At 48.8% G+C, this 18,083-nt stretch overlaps 1 protein-coding gene across 1 annotated transcript in view; it reads right to left on the bottom strand.

The window, feature by feature from the left end:
- Positions 1-568: 568 nt before the first annotated feature.
- setbp1 (SET binding protein 1) overlaps positions 569-18,083 on the bottom strand; it is a 29,523-nt gene continuing 12,008 nt past the window's right edge. The window contains exons 3-7 of the mRNA XM_029161335.3: positions 12,128-12,552; positions 10,046-11,986; positions 9,725-9,932; positions 8,563-9,628; positions 569-5,235 (exon numbers count right to left, since the gene is read on the bottom strand). Coding sequence (XP_029017168.1) covers positions 4,730-5,235; positions 8,563-9,628; positions 9,725-9,932; positions 10,046-11,986; positions 12,128-12,552 — 4,146 coding nt within the window. The 3' untranslated portion in view covers positions 569-4,729. The remainder of the gene's footprint in view (positions 5,236-8,562; positions 9,629-9,724; positions 9,933-10,045; positions 11,987-12,127; positions 12,553-18,083) is intronic.

Genomic DNA, 18,083 nt, shown 5'->3' with positions numbered 1-18,083 from the left:
ACCCTGCAACCATGGTAACAGAAGAATTTTACTAGTTGGCAACAGCCAATAGTGGGGCACTTCCCACTTAGCTCCGTCCAATAGCGGAGCAGCCTGCAGCCCGGCCCACCTAGAACTGACGCTGATGGGCCAGTGCGAAGATTTAGAGATGTAGGCTTGGCTAATGAACAAGTAAGTGAGTAAGAGTGTGTAGGGATGTGTGTGTATTTGGCGTGTGCGTCTGAGTGAGGCTGTAGCATAATCTGATGAGAGGATTCCCTCTCCTTTAACCACAACAAGCAGACACACTGTGGAGTAGTACTTACTCACCGAGACCATCTGACATTCAGCGCCAACAGTGCAGGAAGCCCTCCTGTCATCTCTCTCCCACACACAGTCACATGTCTACTACCACACACACAGACACACACACTGACACACACACACACACACACTGATACACAAATCCCAGCTTATCACAAAATAACCCAATCAGTTTTATCTTGGCAAAGCAATTTTTTGGGAATTCCAAACATTAAATTTGATACAGTTTTGCCCAGAAATAAGGAATACAACTAGTGCCACCGTCAGCTGTCAATAAAGTCATTTATTATTTCACACAATGGATAACATGAACAACTTCAACTGTAGTTCTTCTTAATAAGTGCTCAACGCTGCCAGCCAACAGAAGGGTAGCAAAAAAAATGAGCTTTTCTTCTTCTGAGGAAAGAGAAATAAAAAAAAAATGAATCTACAAGATCATGAAAGATAAACATGACCAAAAGCATGCCAGCAGACATGGATATACATATATATTGCATGTATATATGTGCTTAAAGACATATATCTGTATGCCAGCAAATGCAAATACAAAATATATGTGTACATTTACACATACATACTGTGAAGGATATATGCATATGCATGCGCATCTAGTATTTACTCTATATGTCAAATATTTGCAGTTTTTAATATTCATACAATGTACAAAAATGCTTCATGAATTAAAAAATTCATTACAAAAAGAAACATATCAAACAATGTACAAGTCTTGCTCCAAATTCAATTGAAATTCAACTTTCGGCTTGTCTAAAATATTTATGCATACAATCAAGTTGAGCATGCAAATAAAGGAAACCCACTCTAGAAAAAGGTTCAAATACACTATGTATACAAACTAAAATATGCCCACACTGTTAGAAGAGCTCAGTTTGTGCTCTAAAGAAGTACATTTATTGGTTTTCTCAATGCTTCATCTGTACTGTCATCTTTGAACAACATTATAGCTTAGAACTGTACACTGATGAGGCGCTGTCTCACAGGACCCCTCACTCCATTTGTAGAATACATGTCACAGCAGGCTACATAGGGAATGGGGGCGATCAATATCCAGGTGCCAAATGTATCCCGTCGTTGCTGCTGTAGTGAACAGGTAAACGTGAAACACAGTCAACACACCCCCAGCACTGATCTAAGATTCAACACTGCTGCTCGGCCCTCGATGTTGGGACCTAAGGCCAGTTTAAGAAGCCCTACGTTAATGTTTAGGGGTCTCCTGTTCCCACTGGTCTGAACTGGCTGATAAATACAACAGCAGTACCCTCGAACCCTACTCACAGCCACATCCCCTCTGCAGTCTCTGTGTAGAGTGAAAGCTCTGGATTAGGACAATACTTGTCAGTGTTAGAAGGCACCGGAGCATTGGCTGGTAGGAGAGACAGACAGGACAGACGACACCTGGGGTCTTTTACTCTGACATCAGAGACTGCTGACTGACCACAATATGGAGGAGTAAGCCGCCAAGCGCGCAACGTAGTCTCTGCACCTCACGGACCACAAATCTAGACCTCATCTTCACCACAACAGCCTGCAGACCCACCGAAAGTAATCTAGCAAAGCAAGGTTAAGCACACGAAACAAGTGTATTTTGGGCTATTTCCTCTGAGAGCTCCCCCAGCATACAGGCCTCTTTCATGGTACTGCACCGCCCCACCCCAGCCGGCTGCAGGCAGAGTAGCTGCCCATCAGCGGGGACTCCTATTTTTGGTGAAGTACACTACAGTGGAGCTGGTATCCTTCAGTAGGTGCGATGAAACAAATCATTTTAGCCGTCTCTGCATTTTGGGGGACGGGAGAGTTTGACTGTAAAGGTACAGTAGGACTTGTCAAATATGAAACGCTGCTGTTGGAGTGGCGGATTCTGTAGGCGTAGAGGTCTGCTGTGGTTTTAGGAGACAGCCGGTATCCATGCAGGATGGACGTACTAACACTATTTACAACACACACTTCAATACTGTAGTTTTACATCTGGTTAAGGCTGTACTGCATAGAGCTGCAGTCACTATAGTTTTCATGAAATGATAGTCACTTTCTGCACAACTTATTACAAATTATTACTGGTATTATTCACAATTACATGAATTAATTTTATTCAGTAAATAAGACCACTTATTTCTCTTTGTCGAAGGGTGGACCCAGAACAGAAATTTCTTTTAAGGTCACTGCCAGGCATGGCCTGATGCATAGCAAACAACAATGTACAAGAACGTGTTTTCCATGGCAACCTCCTCTGTTCCACCTCCACCGAGTTACATGTTGTAAATAACTGGTTATACAATGGGCAGAGCATAGTTCACACTGCTGTATAGAGATACATCACTACAGTGGACCTGTCTGTTCTCTCCGCTGCTCTAAAGCATCAGCTAGGTCGGAACACGATGTGTGTTTAATGAAGGAATGTTGGATCATCTTTATCCGTCCAGCCGTAGGAGGGAGCTGGGAGACGGGCTGCCTGGCGACAGAGGATGCTGACTATGGAAGCTGTGGAGCGACGTGGGCAGTGCCAGGGTCGGGACTAAGACACGCGCGTCATATGTACAATCATGAATGTTTTGGGTCAATTTCCGGGGCACTCTTTGATATTTTTCGGATCAAATGCAAATTTGTGAGCGAAAGAAACATAAGGCACAAGTTGAACTGCTGCAACTGAGAATCCCACCCCGCCCAAAGAAAACTGAATTTCCATAAATGAAAGTTCAACGAAGTTGCAGGAGAAACACTGATCCATTGCTTATATTCTGAAATACCTATTTGAAAAAATACCAAGCATTCACCAAAGTCACGGATACTGTAGACAGAGTTTAACAAAGACTTGACATATTGACACAAACAATTCCAAGGTGGCTACATTCTAGAGGGCACATAGGTACGCTTTACATCGGTGCCAACATGGTGGAAGGTTTGTCAAACTCTGACTTAAATAATACATCCTCACACTGAATACTGAGACTTTGGTTGCTAAATCTAAATACTGGATTTACTTTCCAAAAATACTTTCAGGGATATGGATTGAAAACCATGTTAAGTTAAAAGACTGGGATTAGCTTTTCAAAAACACTGACTGTAAGCCCTCTGCTGCTGAACGGTCCAATCACGATTCAGACGGGGACTTGACGCTTTTGGCTGCGCAGCCTGCATATACAAATTGATTAGAATAATGCGTGCTCTCAGGAATGGATACCCACACCGTCGAAGGCCAAAACATAAGGCTGGAACAAGCATGTAAGTGCTGCATTTGATTGATGGAAATGTTGGGTTTTCTTCATAGTGCATTAAACCAATTTTAAGGTTTACCAAAAAACACACCTGATATTCCTCCTATATGCAGTGCCCCCTGGATACACACACAATAATGAGTTTATGAATGAGTACATGTGGCTGTTTCTGTCGGAAAACAAACTAGTTTTGAGTCACACCCATGTCTGTTTTTGGTTATAAAATAATACACAATTTTTATTGTCTATGGTACAACAATTCTATTTGATATACTGTATGCCAGTACATGTCTATGAGCTGGTGTCCCATTTTACAAGGCAGGCAACAGTGGACTTTGTTTCTATGTACAGTCTGGGACAGTCTTATCCACCATATTGCCTTTACGTCACTGCCCAGGACAGGCCTGAGCAGGAAGAGGGAAATAAATGAGGCAAGGGGTTGGGCTTGACGGAGAGCAAGCACAGGGAGATGTAAAACATGACTGGGAGTAGATGAGAGGACAAAGGGAGATGAAGTTGAGCGGGAGGCACCCAGGAGGGACGAAGAATGGGGGTAAGTGTCGAGAGGGAGGGGGGGACCCCGAGGTGAGGAGCTGCCAGGAAGTATCTGTTACTTCTCGGAGGGAGCGAATCGACAAGGAAGGTATAGACGGGGCAGGGAGTAAAACCTGGGATAGGTGATAGGATAAGGTGGATTAATTACTGCTGTGATATCCCACGTGTCTTTGACAAGCTTTACTCGGAAAGGCAAAAGTAAGCAGAGCTGCACAGTTTTATAATAACCACTCCCCTCCCCTTGCTGGTAAATATATGGCTAAAGCCACATTCAGATACAGTATCATAAAGTACCATACACATCACTGTATCATATACATAAAGAATCACGTAATATCCTACACTATCGTAAGTACCGCACACTTTTATAGCATCAGATTCTGTATCAAATAGTACCACATAGTGCCATTGCAAATGAAGGTCCAATGAATCCTTAAAAGGCTCATATCTGGTTGGGTTTAGGAAACAGAGGGATGGTTCCACAGGTGCTCCATCCTCCTTCTTCTCTGCTGACCCACTTTAGTCCAACCTTTCAGAGAGAAGAAACAAGTCAAAGTGCATCAAGAAGTCCCAAATGAAGGGGCACTGCATCTGATAGGCCTGGAACAACATCTGGTCACAGAGTTGTTCTCGCTGCAGGTCTACTGACTGGAAGGAGCCCATAATTCATCCCTGCTGTGGCCCCTGCCTCTGCGTCTCCCCGCCTTGGCCAGCGGAGGCACCGACCGCGCTTGATGCACAACAGTCTCGATGGTTGCAGAGATGGCGTCGTGATTGGAGAACTCCAGAGGCTCGGGGGTCAAGCTCGGCCTGAGGCTCTGCCTACCTGGCAGGTCATCGCACCTCTCCAGGACAGGCATTCCCAGAGTCCTGCCGTCGCCTTTCCTACTGGCCAGCATTTCCAAAGCCCGACCGCCAGCCTGATCCTCCTCCCTCGTGGAGGCTGGCTCTGACTTCTCCAAGGGTTGTTTCCGGGGCCGTCCAGGTCGCCGTTTGATGACATTGTTTCCCGTTTTGGCTTGTCGCTGCAGGCGCTTCGCACGCAGGATCTTCTGCACATGCTCAAAGTTTAAAGAATGCATCCGCCTCACGTCCTTCTGAATCTGTTCCACTTCACGGCGTTTATACCTCCGCTTACCGGGAACACCTGGGAGAGGAGAGAGTAAGAGTGAGTGGTGTGACGCATCACGAGGTAAACAAATAGCAAGGTCTTTGAAGAGAAAGGGGCTGATGCTGGATTTAACGCTCAGAATGAGCAGCCTTGGAAAGGCCAGGAAAGACATCATGCCAATTTAACTCATGGAGTGAATGTCTTTTTTGCTTCAAGAGCTTCCTGCTAATTTTGACATATTCATGTAAGCCTTTCAAAGCCCAGCTGAGCCAGGAGAGCAGATCCTATCCTGTAATTGTCTACTAGAGAGCAGGGAGGAGAGGGGAGAGGAGGAGATCCCATTCTGCTAGCAGGAAACCCACAGAAATGTCTCCTTCAACCATTTAATATGTCGCCTCACAATAACAACCCTGTGCATCTGGAGCACAGGCTGCCAAAAAGCCAAACGCGCACCCAGGCACGGATAGAAAAACACACATGCAGCCGCGCACAAGCCCGACGTGCACGGATAATGAATTCAGCAGCTCAGAATGGCTGAGCAGAAGAAACTGGAACCATATTGTTTTCTTCCATTGGTGAACTGGGCACTATGCCTTTACACGCTGTTCTACCCTTTCTCCTTTCCCCCGTTCCTCATCACTCTTATTCTCGTCTCCACTCTTCTCTTCATGGGCGGCAATATGCTCCTCTCTAATTTTCAATTAAACTGGTAACACTGCAGCATTTCATTTCCTTCTCTATTTCAAAAACCACTCCCCAGTCTTGGTCCGTGTCTGTCATTCTTTTTGTTTCCCATTTCTGTCCCATTTCTTTGCCCCCCCCCTCCTCCTCCTCTGTGTCTGGGCACGGTTCCCAGGGCTCAGACTGAGCCACAGCCAAAATGGTGGAAAAGCACAGTCAGCCACCAGTCCCAAAGCAGTGCACGCACAACATGCTTGGTCTCTTTTGCTTGAGCTTTCGCTCCCATTCGTGGATTCCCTCACCATCTCTTCTCTTGCAGATTCCTGCTACTAGCAGGATTTATAATGACTGCATTGAGCCAAAAAACTGATCACAGGTAATAAACAATATAATGGCGATATTTATTCCCACAATGCATCATGTTTGGGGTGAACATGTCATGTTAAGTGTTGCAAGAAAGACACAAACAATAGTTGTTTAAATTAAATGGGAATGTTACGGATAAAATTTTATTGGTGACATGGGATTTGCTAATAAACTAAAGGAGGACCAAGAATGTTTCCCTAATTTAAAACTCCCCATATGAAAAACATCTCATATTGATGTTGCTGTAGACCTTAGAACAGAGAGTGAAATTAGCCTAATGCTGAAAGCACTAAGTAGTAGCAGTTTATGAGCCCAGACACACACACACACAGACACACACACAGACACAGACACACACACACACACACACACACACACACACACACACACACACACACACACACACACACACACACACACTACAAAGTAGCAGAAATTTATGAGCTGTATACACGGAACATAAAACCAGTGACCTTCAGCAGCGCGAGGGGCCGTATAGCACCGAGGACCTGTTTCTCTGTAGCGTAGGAAGTCGCCGCTACGCAGAGATACATGTTCACTTATCCACTTCCCCCTGCAGTGCCCTAGCCCAGGTTTCAGCCAAAGTAACGTGATCCTTGAAGTATATTATTTAGTGAGAGTGTTTCTCTGCATGGAAGTGCGTGCATGTGCTAGAACAAGTCATGTGGCGCACACCGAGTGATGCTGGGTAATTTAGGAGAAGAGGACCCGCTTTTATGCAAATATGCATGTGAGAGATTGGTGCCAGCTGTAGTGGGATCTGCTGATTACTGAGGACAGACAGACAGACAGACAGACAGACAGACAGACAGACAGACAGACAGACAGACAGACAGACAGACAGACAGACAGACAGACACATACATTCACAAAGAAGCAAAACTGTGTGAATGGCCATACAGTTGTTCTATTAAGGAAGGGTCCTCATATAATACCAGGTATTACCAACTACCAGCTATTCTATTCTATTCATTCTATTTGCATCTGTATCAGTCAGAGGATGTGGAACTGTGTACATGTATACATGTATGGTTGTGTGGCGTGCATGCGTATGCACATGTTTTAATTGGGCTGAAGCTGTGAAGTGAAGCAATAAGTCATGCTAGAGGAGAGGCAGAGGGAAAGGGGGAGAGAGGGGGGAGGGGAAAAGCATGAGGAGAAAGGGAGAAGGAAAAGAGTGATACAAAGGGGGAGGGGGAGGAAGAGGCGGTGAAACAAGGGGAAGTCTGCGTTTGTATGTGGGAGAGAGACGCGCAGGAAGAAGCACAAGGTGAAAAGGGAAAGACATAGAAAGCAGAAGCGGTATGACAACAGTGGAGGAGTAATGTTAAAGGGGTGGCAGACTGCGTGTAGGGTGGGTGGATGGTGTGTATATGAATCATCCGTCCTGGATCCCCTGGGGTGGGGGGTGTATTCTAACTGAGCCCCTGGCTTCTCCTCCCGCCACTGGACTAGACCCCAGTCATTAAACCCCTGGCTGCCAGCCAGCTCTTTTAACACAGGCAAGGGCCTTTTACGGCGTGTCTGTAGAAAATAAATCACACTGTGTGAATAATATATCTCTGGCAAAGGCATTGGCAGGAGAGACGGAAAGGAGGGAGGCAGGGGAGGAAGGAGAGATTGGTGAATTATAGTTGTCTCCATCCATGCATTACGTTCTCGACATCCTCAGCCAGATGTGCTCAAACACAGCAGAAAACAAAATGTATCAAAAACACACATTAGCTTAGTAGCGAGCCCTAAAAGTGTCTGATTTTACTCCTTGTAATCCGCCTACAAATAGGAACCAATGAGGAATATGTTGCCACCTACACCTTACGTGCCTGAAATCACAACAAATACACACCTGCAATCACTAGAGAACAACCGCTAGTCATTTCTACAGACACACTGCCAGTGTAGCCGTGTTAACATCCCCCGGCCTCGCTGTCACGTACGGAGGTCTTCTTCCACTGCCTTTATGTTATGCGCACAGTATTATTCCCCACATGGCCAATAATGCAAAGCCAAGCCAACGCCATGGAGAGTAGCTAAAGTGGTTAAAGCAAATGAGAAAAGAGAAAATCTATATTTGCCGCCGTCAGATTGTTGTTGATTTGTTTTGCTAATGTATTTATATTCCTATTTTTCTGCTGCTAATGTCAGCCCGACATTTTGTACTCAGCGTTCATATCATTACCCTTTCTATATGTGAGGCGCGTATGTCATAAGTGAATGGCTTTTAATGTGAATGGGTGCAACAGGGTGTTCCAAGCGCCAACTCTTCATTTAAGTGAGAATGCCAGAGGTTCTTACCAGTGAGGGGCAGACTGGAGCACTTGTTCATCTGTCCTTGGTCCTGCCGGGCAGTTTGGAATGACATTAGGCCCTGATCTCCAAACACAGCGAGCCTCATCTTCCGGCTCCTCTCACCGCACTCATCCTCGCGTGACCCCGAAAAGAGGCTAGAACCTGACTCCGACCGCTGCGATTGGTTGCTGTAGCTGTTCATAAAGCTGTTCAATGGCTGCCCAGCCTGATGGGAGTGGAACTGGCCGTCCCCGTGTGAGTGTGTGGACAGCTGGTCCAGCTCAAACATCTCTAAGCTGGATCCAAGGCCTGAGCCTCTACCACTGCCCCTCTGCTTGTCCAGATGCTTGGAAGGGCCCTGATTGACCAGGTCCCTCCGGTCACTCAGCATGCTGAGGCGTGCACTGGTCTTAGCTCCGCTGAAGAGCCCACCCAGTTCCTGTCGGTCTCGGGGTGAAAGGAGGGGTTCGTCCTTGTGCTTATGTTTGTGCTTGTGCTTCCTCTTATGGAGGCGAACTCCTCCAAGACCACCTGCGCTGCCATTGCTCAGGGAGCCCAAGCCCTCTCCTCTAACAGAGGGTCCTTGGAGTGAACCACTAGCGGAGCGAAGCTTTGTCCCAGGCTGGAGCTTCGAGTGTCCACTGGGGAGGAAAGCCTTGGGAGGAGGAACAGCGGGCCTCATGAAGGGGGATGGAGGTGCGGGTCCCAGCGAGTGGTGGGGCAGGTAAAATGGAGGAGCAGGGGGAAAGTAGCCCAGACTCAGAGGAGGAGCATAAGGCATCGCATAGGGTGCTGCATAGTAATTCCCCCCCGCCAGCGGATACCCATATCCTTGGACAAAAGGCAGCTTGGATGTGATGGGTTCACTGGCTTTGGCTGGACGTCCGCGTCTCCTCTTTACCTTCAGGTCTGCACTCCTGCGGAGGTACGAGCTGGAGTCACAGGGGTATGAGTCGTAAGTCACTGGGTAGTAATGATGGAAGTTGAGGCGGAAGATGGAGGGATACGGGTGCTGGGGGTAGCAGTTGTAACGCCTGTGAGACACTCGTAGCTGCTGAAGCTTTAACACAACCTGCAGGAAGGTAGAAAAAAAGGAAATAATGAAGTAAATACACCATAATGTGTAAACATGAAGCATTCACATAGAATACATCCTACTGCCTCTAACCTCTTCCAGTTCAGAGAGGAAATGGAGATGGTCCCGGCTCTGTAGGCACTTCCTCTTCCTCCGATGATGCTTTTGCTTCTTCTCCTGCTGCGACAGAAAGCTGTCAACGGCGGTTACTTGCCGTTCACAGTGGGTTCTGCCGCCCCTGTTGGACGCCTCGAGGGCTGCTGCCTCTGCAGCCTCAAACCCGCACAGATCGAACGAGTACCTGCAGAAAAGCAACACAAGGAAATGTTGGCGCGCGTGTCAATCTGCAAACGAAAAAGGCTTTCGAATCAGGGTTCGAGGAAGCTCAACAGGCTGCATGGACATTCACTGCACCTGCGTCGAGAGGCGGGGCCCTTCTCTGTCTGATCCGACGTGCTGTTGTTGTCTGTCCCGATTCCGCTGTCACTGGGAATTGTCTCCTCGCTGTGGGACTCGCTGATGGGGGATAGGGTGACCTCCTTCACGGATGCGCCCTCAGACAGGTGAGAAGGAGAATTGGCCAGCAGGCGTGGAGGAGACAGCTTCCACCCCCCGGAGAGGAAGCTCCTGCCCGTTGGTTTGGACGGCAGGGCTGAGATGGGCTGCAAGCTGGGCATAGTAGCATCAGAGTGGCTGACTCTTATACATGGAGCACTGGAGCTGGGAGATGAGGTGGTGGAAGGCACTACAGGGCTCTCATAGAGACTGGATATGGACAGAGGGGGCTTGTCCCTAGTGGTTTTGGGCAGGTTGGAGCCTTGGGTTTCTGCTCTGGGTTTTCGCCCTCTCTTCTTACCAATATAAATGGTTCCTCTCTTGCTGACATTTATCTGTTTTCCAAGGCGAGCCTCGATGGTGGACGCCATGGCGCTCATAGCTGATGTAACGGGGGCAGAAGACGACTTTAGAGCCAGACTGCCATTTTGACCGGATCCTGAAAGGATCTCATTCAGGATGCTCTGCATTTTCCCCAGCTTCACCTTATTCACTGGCCTCGAACTGCCCCTGCCGCGCTTTAGTTTGAGGCTATTAGGACTGACGCTGGTGGTCGTGGAGGCCATCTGCAGTATCGTGTTTTGAGTATGCGTCTTCCTCCTGCGACCTAGCCCTACACATGTCTCCTGTGCCAGGGGGCTCAGAGGGGACGTAGAGGTGCCCTCGTGGATAGTCTCCACTGTTAGAAGTGGCTGCTTCTTAGGGCGTCCTCGTTTCCTCTTGACAGGAGTGATGACGGTCAGGCTGTCAGTGTTCGTGTAGAGAGGGCTGGAGGGGGTGATGGGAAACGCTGAAGGAGGGTCAGCGAGGGTCGAGGGGCTAGTTCGGTTGTCTCTCTGAGGTGACGTGAGGCTAGCATGGCTTTTAGCTTTCAGGTAGGACAACCTGTCCTTGGCCTTTGTAGGTCTGGAAGTGGCTATGGAGCTGGTGCTGTGGCAGGGGCTGGGACTCAGGGCCACCCGGGGCCGAGGACTGGGACTAGGGCTAATGTTGGCCCTGTGTTTAGGGCTGGGGCTGAGGCTGGGACTGATGCTACCCCTGGGACTGGGGATTGGGCTGGGAAGCCGGGGGTTCGTGTTAAAATTGAGTTTACTTATATGATTGTAAATAGGCTCCTTGTGTTTAAGGGTGTCTGTGTTAACTTTAGGACGACCCACTGGGTTCTTTTTAATTCTGCTTGCACTCAACACTGACTCTGGGTCAGGAGCACTTGAAGCCACCTCTCTCTCAGTCCTCTCTACTCTCTCTCCTTTCTCTCTCTTATCGGCTTTATCTGGCCTCTCCACTTTTTCCATCTTCTCTCCACTCACATCAGGCGGACTTGTGAGACGAGAATCATTTTTGTGACTCTCCATTTTATGTGCTACTTTAGGTTCTGGGGGCCAAGGGTGGTGCTTCTCAGGAGTGTCCGAATCCTGCCATTCCTGTGATTGCTCCTCTATAGAGAAGGACTCATCCAAAGAAGGCCTCCGCCGCCGCTTTCTCCCCTTCCCCTCCTCTGTCAACATGGGCATCCCCCTGTCTTCTTCATCCCCTCTCCTCCCAGCAGTTGTTCTCTGCTCTCTTTCCTCTTTTTTCCTGTCCTCTCTTTCTTCATGGAATCGCTCAGATTTTTCCTCATGCCTGTACTTCTGCCTCTCCTCTAAATTAGTTGGGCTCTCCAGTCCTTTCTCTGACTGTCTTGCCCAGGGTGTGTCAACACCATGGGGCGCACAGAGCACCCTCTGGGAGTCCTTCCTGCCATACTTCCTCTTGATGTTCCCAAAGAGCTGCTCACTGACCTCTTGCAAGCCCCTCCCCCTAGAGAGACAAAGAAAGAGAAACGATGATGGCACTGCAATCATTACATGAATAAACGTTTGTGTGTCAACATACAGTACGTGAGAGTATCACTAAATAATTTTAACAAGTTAGTCCATCGCACAGAAAACTAAACTGTACCTGCTGAGGGAGGTCAGGTTGAGAATACTGGCATCTGTGACCACCGGCAACTGCAGATCCGGAGTCAGGGATCTCTGAGGCGAAGGGCTTTGCTGCACCGTTCGCGGGAACGGTTGGGTTGGATCGAGCAGAGAGCTCCTGCCGACCGCCGTCAGCTCCCTCGCGGCGCATGTGGCGGACTGTGCTGGATTGGCCGCAGAAGGCGGCGCAGGCGCGATCCAGTCCGAGTTGATTTGGTGTTGGTGCGCGTGAGAGTGCTGGAATTGTTGCGAGAGGCTGTGGTGTTGTGTTTGCTGCGTGTGGGAGAGTGCGTGTGCAGGAAGGAGAGGGCTGCGAAGCTGGTGTTTGGGTGGGGTGTGTTCTTCGAGTAGTTGTAGTAGGCCGCCCTCTCTCTGCTCAGGCATTCTGAACTGGCGCTCATATGTCTGGGAACGAATGAGACACAAAGAATGGTTACCACACAAACTGCAATCACAAGATCACTTTATACAGCTACAGCAATGGGAAAGTGATAAAATAATGATGGGATGATAAAATTATAACAAGACTATTTCCTGTCTTAATAACATCATCTTGTCTTCGCAGAGATAATACATTCACATCAACGTATATAGCGTCTTTTTATCAGCCCGTATCAAAACAGAGCCTTGTTGCTCTCCGATATGACATTCTTCTCTGTTCCCGGGCAGGATTGAAGCCTTTAATACATCTTGTGTGCATGAGCAAAGAGTGTGCAACAAAACAAAAAGGGTTGTTTACAGAGCAATTAAATTCCTGTGGCAAGGAAACTGCATGCTGTGAGGGCTGGGGGGGGGGTGTCTGCCTGCACACAGAACACAGTCTGCTACTGTAGCTCCGCCGTGTCCCTGGCTGCCCCAGACCCAGAGAAAGGAACTATAGGTTGTGCTTATTATGTGGTAACTAAAAAAAATACAACTCAAAAGCGTAAATTTTAAAATCACAATGCGGTTTGTCCGCATTTTTTTCCCAGCGGCGGGACACAAATCCCACCTCGCCCCGTCCGCGTCAAAACTGGGATCCGCGTGCTGCGTTTTACTGTATTTAGACAATGCAACCCTGCTTAATACATCACGGCTGCATCACTGTACTGCTGCACGATGAAAAGTGGAGCAGCGGATGGCCTTTGTGGTTTAGCCTGTTATTAAGAGACTCAGTATGACGCAACAAGACACTGCTCTGCTGCGCTGCAGGGAGATGTAACCTAACCACAGGCCTGCCTCTCAGCATGTACACACAAGCAGGCAGGCGCACACTCAGATGCATGGTGCATGTACATGTGTCGAGGGTCTATCAAACCCTTCATATGCATATGCATTCACTGCAGCGTGCTACTGTATGGGCACCATCACACAACCTTTTTCTGTATAGCCCCATTCGTGTCATGTCAGAATATCAGCTCTCGGTCCATCCGTACACACGGTAATGAAATACATGGTGTACACTGTTCTTTAAAGAGGGCAAATGTTTGCGCGAACACGCGCGTTTCCTTCCGTTCAATCACATACCTCACCGATGCCCCGTTTTGCTTTCATTATTCCAGCCACTTTCAATCTCCAACCCATCAAATCGGTTTGTACTTCTTTTCAGAAATCACACTCATTTTGCACTTCCACAAATGAGCTCATCACAAGTGGATGAATACGCATACTATGCATAGATGGAGTGGCCTCACTGTTTAACTGTGCTAGAAAAATGCATGCGCCTAAACATGGACTTACAATGAATTATGTGTGTGTGTGTGTGTGTGTGTGTGTGTGTGTGTGTGTGTGTGTGTGTGTGTGTGTGTGTGTGTGTGTGTTTATGAAAGTGGGGATGGAGGGGCATGGCGACACTAGAGAAGGCACGCTGTGAGTCCACAGAGAGATAAAATGACAGACACCTGATACACACTTGCTTTCTCATTTAACCTGTCCTAGAATACCTGCTGTTTTAGGTTAAAGGGGGGCACGGGCACGGAGGCAGACAGGGAGATGGAGGTGGTTGGGGTGAGAAACACACACACGCACGCACACACACACACACACACACACACACACACACACACACACACACACACACACACACACACACACACACACACACACACGCAAAATGCATCCTACCCGCCGACCACAAAGCAACCACCAAGAGATAATAAAGAGCAGAGCCAAGGACAGCTTTCCTACTATAGATAGGGCAGCATAAGAGAAAAGAAATAATACAAGCGAGCGGAGCAGCCCCCCTTTCTGGTTGAGGTTTGGTTATTGGCACCGGTTCAGCTTTTTGTTTCTAGTTTCCTCCCTCCTACCACCCTCTCCTCCCTCTTCCCTCCTCTACGCCTCTCAGACTCTATGAAACATTTCCAGGGAAACACACCCGGTGTCTGATATTCACACGAGTAAATATAAATAGCGCTCCTGGGTTCCTCCCTAGCTGCTATGATTATCGCGTGAGTTTTTCCTAAATACGCTCTCACCCTCAGCCATTTACATTACAGTTTTCTCATGCATTTAATTATTCTGTTTATTGATTTGCCTGGACGCTTCATTAAAACTGCACACTCATGTCCGCGGCACGCTGTGCTTTAAAATGATTCTAATATCTCTGGTCATGCATGCCGTGCCCCGCTGTGCGAACACAGCCACCTCTGTGTACTACTGACGGCCTGCAGCAGGGGGCAGCGGTCAGGACATTACCGCAGGAGTGGACTCTGACCCTGGGCCATTCACATGCACATGAGCTGTGAAGCTACAGCCTTTTTCCACACTGTCCCCTCTGATCAAACACAGATAAAGAGGCCCCCGCGACACGTTCTGTGCATCTGCCTCGCTATCGCTCCATCAGAGCCTCTCGGGGCGGCGTCTCGGGGGCTTTCGGGCTCTCGCCGCCGCCGCGAAGGTCTCCCTCTGAGTCAGCACAGCGCAGGCTCCCTTGAAACAGATATGGACGTGCGCATTCCTGCTCGCCGCTAATGTAACCGCCAGAGGTGAGGTCGGGGCGCAGTTGTGGAGGTCACGGGTAATATGTGACTTAGTGCTGCAATCGCCCGGCCGAGAGGCGCTGTGGCGATGAGTCAGCGTGCATTTACTGAGAAACGCGGGCGCGCGCGCGCGCGCGCGTGTGTGTCTGGATGGAACTTGAAATAAACCAAAAGAGTGGGACTTCTCCCTCTCGCACACACGTACGGAGAACTCCGGCTGCACCATTATACTGGGAAAGAACACCCTAAACAGGCACACCCAAATCTCACAGCCCCGGCACACATGTAGACCAGCAAACATATACACAAGGGCCGCACACGCACGCACGCACGCACGCACGCACGCACAGACACACACAAGCGCGCGCTGCCCTTCAAATAGTTTTTCGCAGCCTTTTATTTGGCTGCACGCCCGGTGGTTAGAGTGTTTCATTTTTCCCTGTGTATGGAACTGGGCAGCTGTCCAGACAGACACACAAAGAGAAAGAGAGACAGAGGCACAGAAAGACAGAGAGAGAGAGAGAGAGAGAGAGAGAGAGAGAGAGAGAGAGAGAGAGGGAGAAATGTGGAAGGGGGGGTGGGTGGCTTACTGAAAGAATGAGAGCGGTAGAGAGGGAGCAAAGTAGAGGACAGCAGAAAAGCAAGAATAGAAGTGCCTAGACCTGTTTACAGCTACTTCCCTCCAAAACCTTATGATTGATATGATCCCCTCCCCTCCCTCTCGCACACACACACTCTCTCCTTGGCTTTGACACCATGCTGTCTCCCTCTGCCCCTTTGGCCTTGTGCGCTGCCCCCCACCCCATCCTCATCTCATCCCTTCTTTTCTTCCTATTTGTTTCTTTTCTGGAGCTGACCATTCTCCCCCTGTGGGAACCACCACCAAGCCCCCCCCACCCCCCTCCCCCACGGCCCCGCTTCTCTCCGGCTTCATTCAGAGCGCTGCCTCTCTGTGATCGGTGCTTCTGACAGCTCACGCACGCACGCACGCACGCACACACACACACACACGCACACACACACACACACACACACACACAGAGTTCCTCTGCAAACAGACACCATGAATACTAACACAGCTTTGTGTCCACAGCACTTAAAACGGGCTGGAAGAGGGGTGAGTGCACAGAGAATCAGGGAGCAGCGACGGTGGAGAAAAGAGGAGCCGTGACACTGTCCACTGTGGCCACTCTCACAGACCCCCACCCCCTCCTCTCCCGCCCCCACCCCCTCCCCAATCCCCATTTCTTGTCCTCTCGTTCTTCCCACCAGTTCTCCAGGGAATAAAGACTTCCATTCATGTGCCTGAGGAGACTCACAGCGGGAGAAAAGGAGGGGAGGCGAAGGGGGAGTTAAAACGAGAGGATGTCAAGGTGGGACAGTTTGTGGATCACTGGGATCAGGCCAGGGGTGTGTGTGTGTGTGTGTGTGTGTGTGTGTGAGGGGGGCTATAGGTCTCCTTTTCCTCTGCGTGTGCTGCCAGTGCTTTACTATCCGAGATCGACGCCAGCCAAAGCATCTTCTGGGAAAGTTGGGTGGGAAAGTTTGGAAACTGGGCCCCATTCAAGACTTCCACTGTTGTTCTAATGCTGCAATTCCAAAACTATGCCTGCAACCACAGTTCACAGGCAGCCGACTACAAGTCTCACTTATATTTCGCTGCCGCGTCCCCTCCTTGCCGGGCGCGACCCGTCATTAGAGCAGCAGCGCATACGTCCCCGGAATAAACGCACAGCTGTAGCCAGATTTAATGCACAGCAGGAGGCCTGGAGTCAAACGTTCCCGCCTACGTCCACGGCAGTAATCCTTCAGATTGGAGTGGCCCTAAAGATAGCAGCGAAACACCCGTCGCCCCGCTCTCTTCAGACACACTCAGACGCAGATGACTCAATCTGAACAAAAGCCTGTGATTGGCTGAAGCGACGCATATTATGTCAGTGCAATTGGAGGTTTTCACTCGTGCAATAATGACAGAGACATTTACATGCTACACAAAGTATATGTCTAATCCCTGCTATTAGCATTAATGGCCTCCGTGCAGGCATACGTGTGTAGCGCTTGTGAATGGTGCTAAGAAGCACATGACGAGCGCTTTCATAGTGATTATTACAGCGATTATGTGCCAGTTGTTCCTTTCGTGGACACAGGAAAACCTATTGAACTGCATTATGCATTTCAGCCCATGCTCGTCCTCCGCACAAAGAAAGTACACAACAGGCCAAAACACCGGGAAACAAACACACATGCAGACACACACACACACAGTAGAATGATGCTTGATCAATGCAGCTATTGAGGGCAAGTACACGACAAACACTGTTCCCGCGTGCACGACGCGCAGTGGAAACACCAAAGAGACCTGTTGTGCACCATATGACCCAGTCTCACCACTTCTGTACAACAGGAAACAATTAACAGCCGAAGGAGCTGCTCTGAACCCTAAGGGACGGCTTCCTGTGTGGAATGATGGGTAACTCAAGGCAGAGGCACTGTTAAGATGAAACACTTCCTCTCTGGCTCGTTCACAGATTATTTATATGAAGACAATGCGCTTTAAAGTCCTGCTGTCTGACATGTTTGCTTGGTGTTGGCGAGCTGGTTAAGCAGAACGTTAAAAAAATAAAAAGGACAAGGCACCTCCACGCTGCACCGAGTCAATCATTAGAGACTGGAGGCAACATTTCGTCAGTGTTCTTTTTGGCAGCGCTGAAACATGTACAGTAGACAGCTGACAGGAAACACGGGCCGTTAGAGGGGAGGAAATCAGCCTGCAAAAGGTCCTGCCAGCCTTCAACTGGGGATGTTGAGATTGGAAGTCCTGAATTTCTGGGAATCGTCAGGCTCCAGAAAACACTGACGCAGATTTTATGGAAAAAACAAGTAGATATAAAATCCTAATAATCGCCCTACACTCTCCTTCGTGCGATGCTTACAGAAATCACATATAAATAAACAGAGCAAATGATTTTAGCGCTT

This window comes from Betta splendens, chromosome 9 (assembly GCF_900634795.4).
Source record: "Betta splendens chromosome 9, fBetSpl5.4, whole genome shotgun sequence".
NCBI lineage: Eukaryota > Metazoa > Chordata > Actinopteri > Anabantiformes > Osphronemidae > Betta > Betta splendens.
The sequence above is the reverse complement of the archived record's forward strand: the minus strand, read 5'-3'. Positions and strand labels throughout refer to the sequence as shown.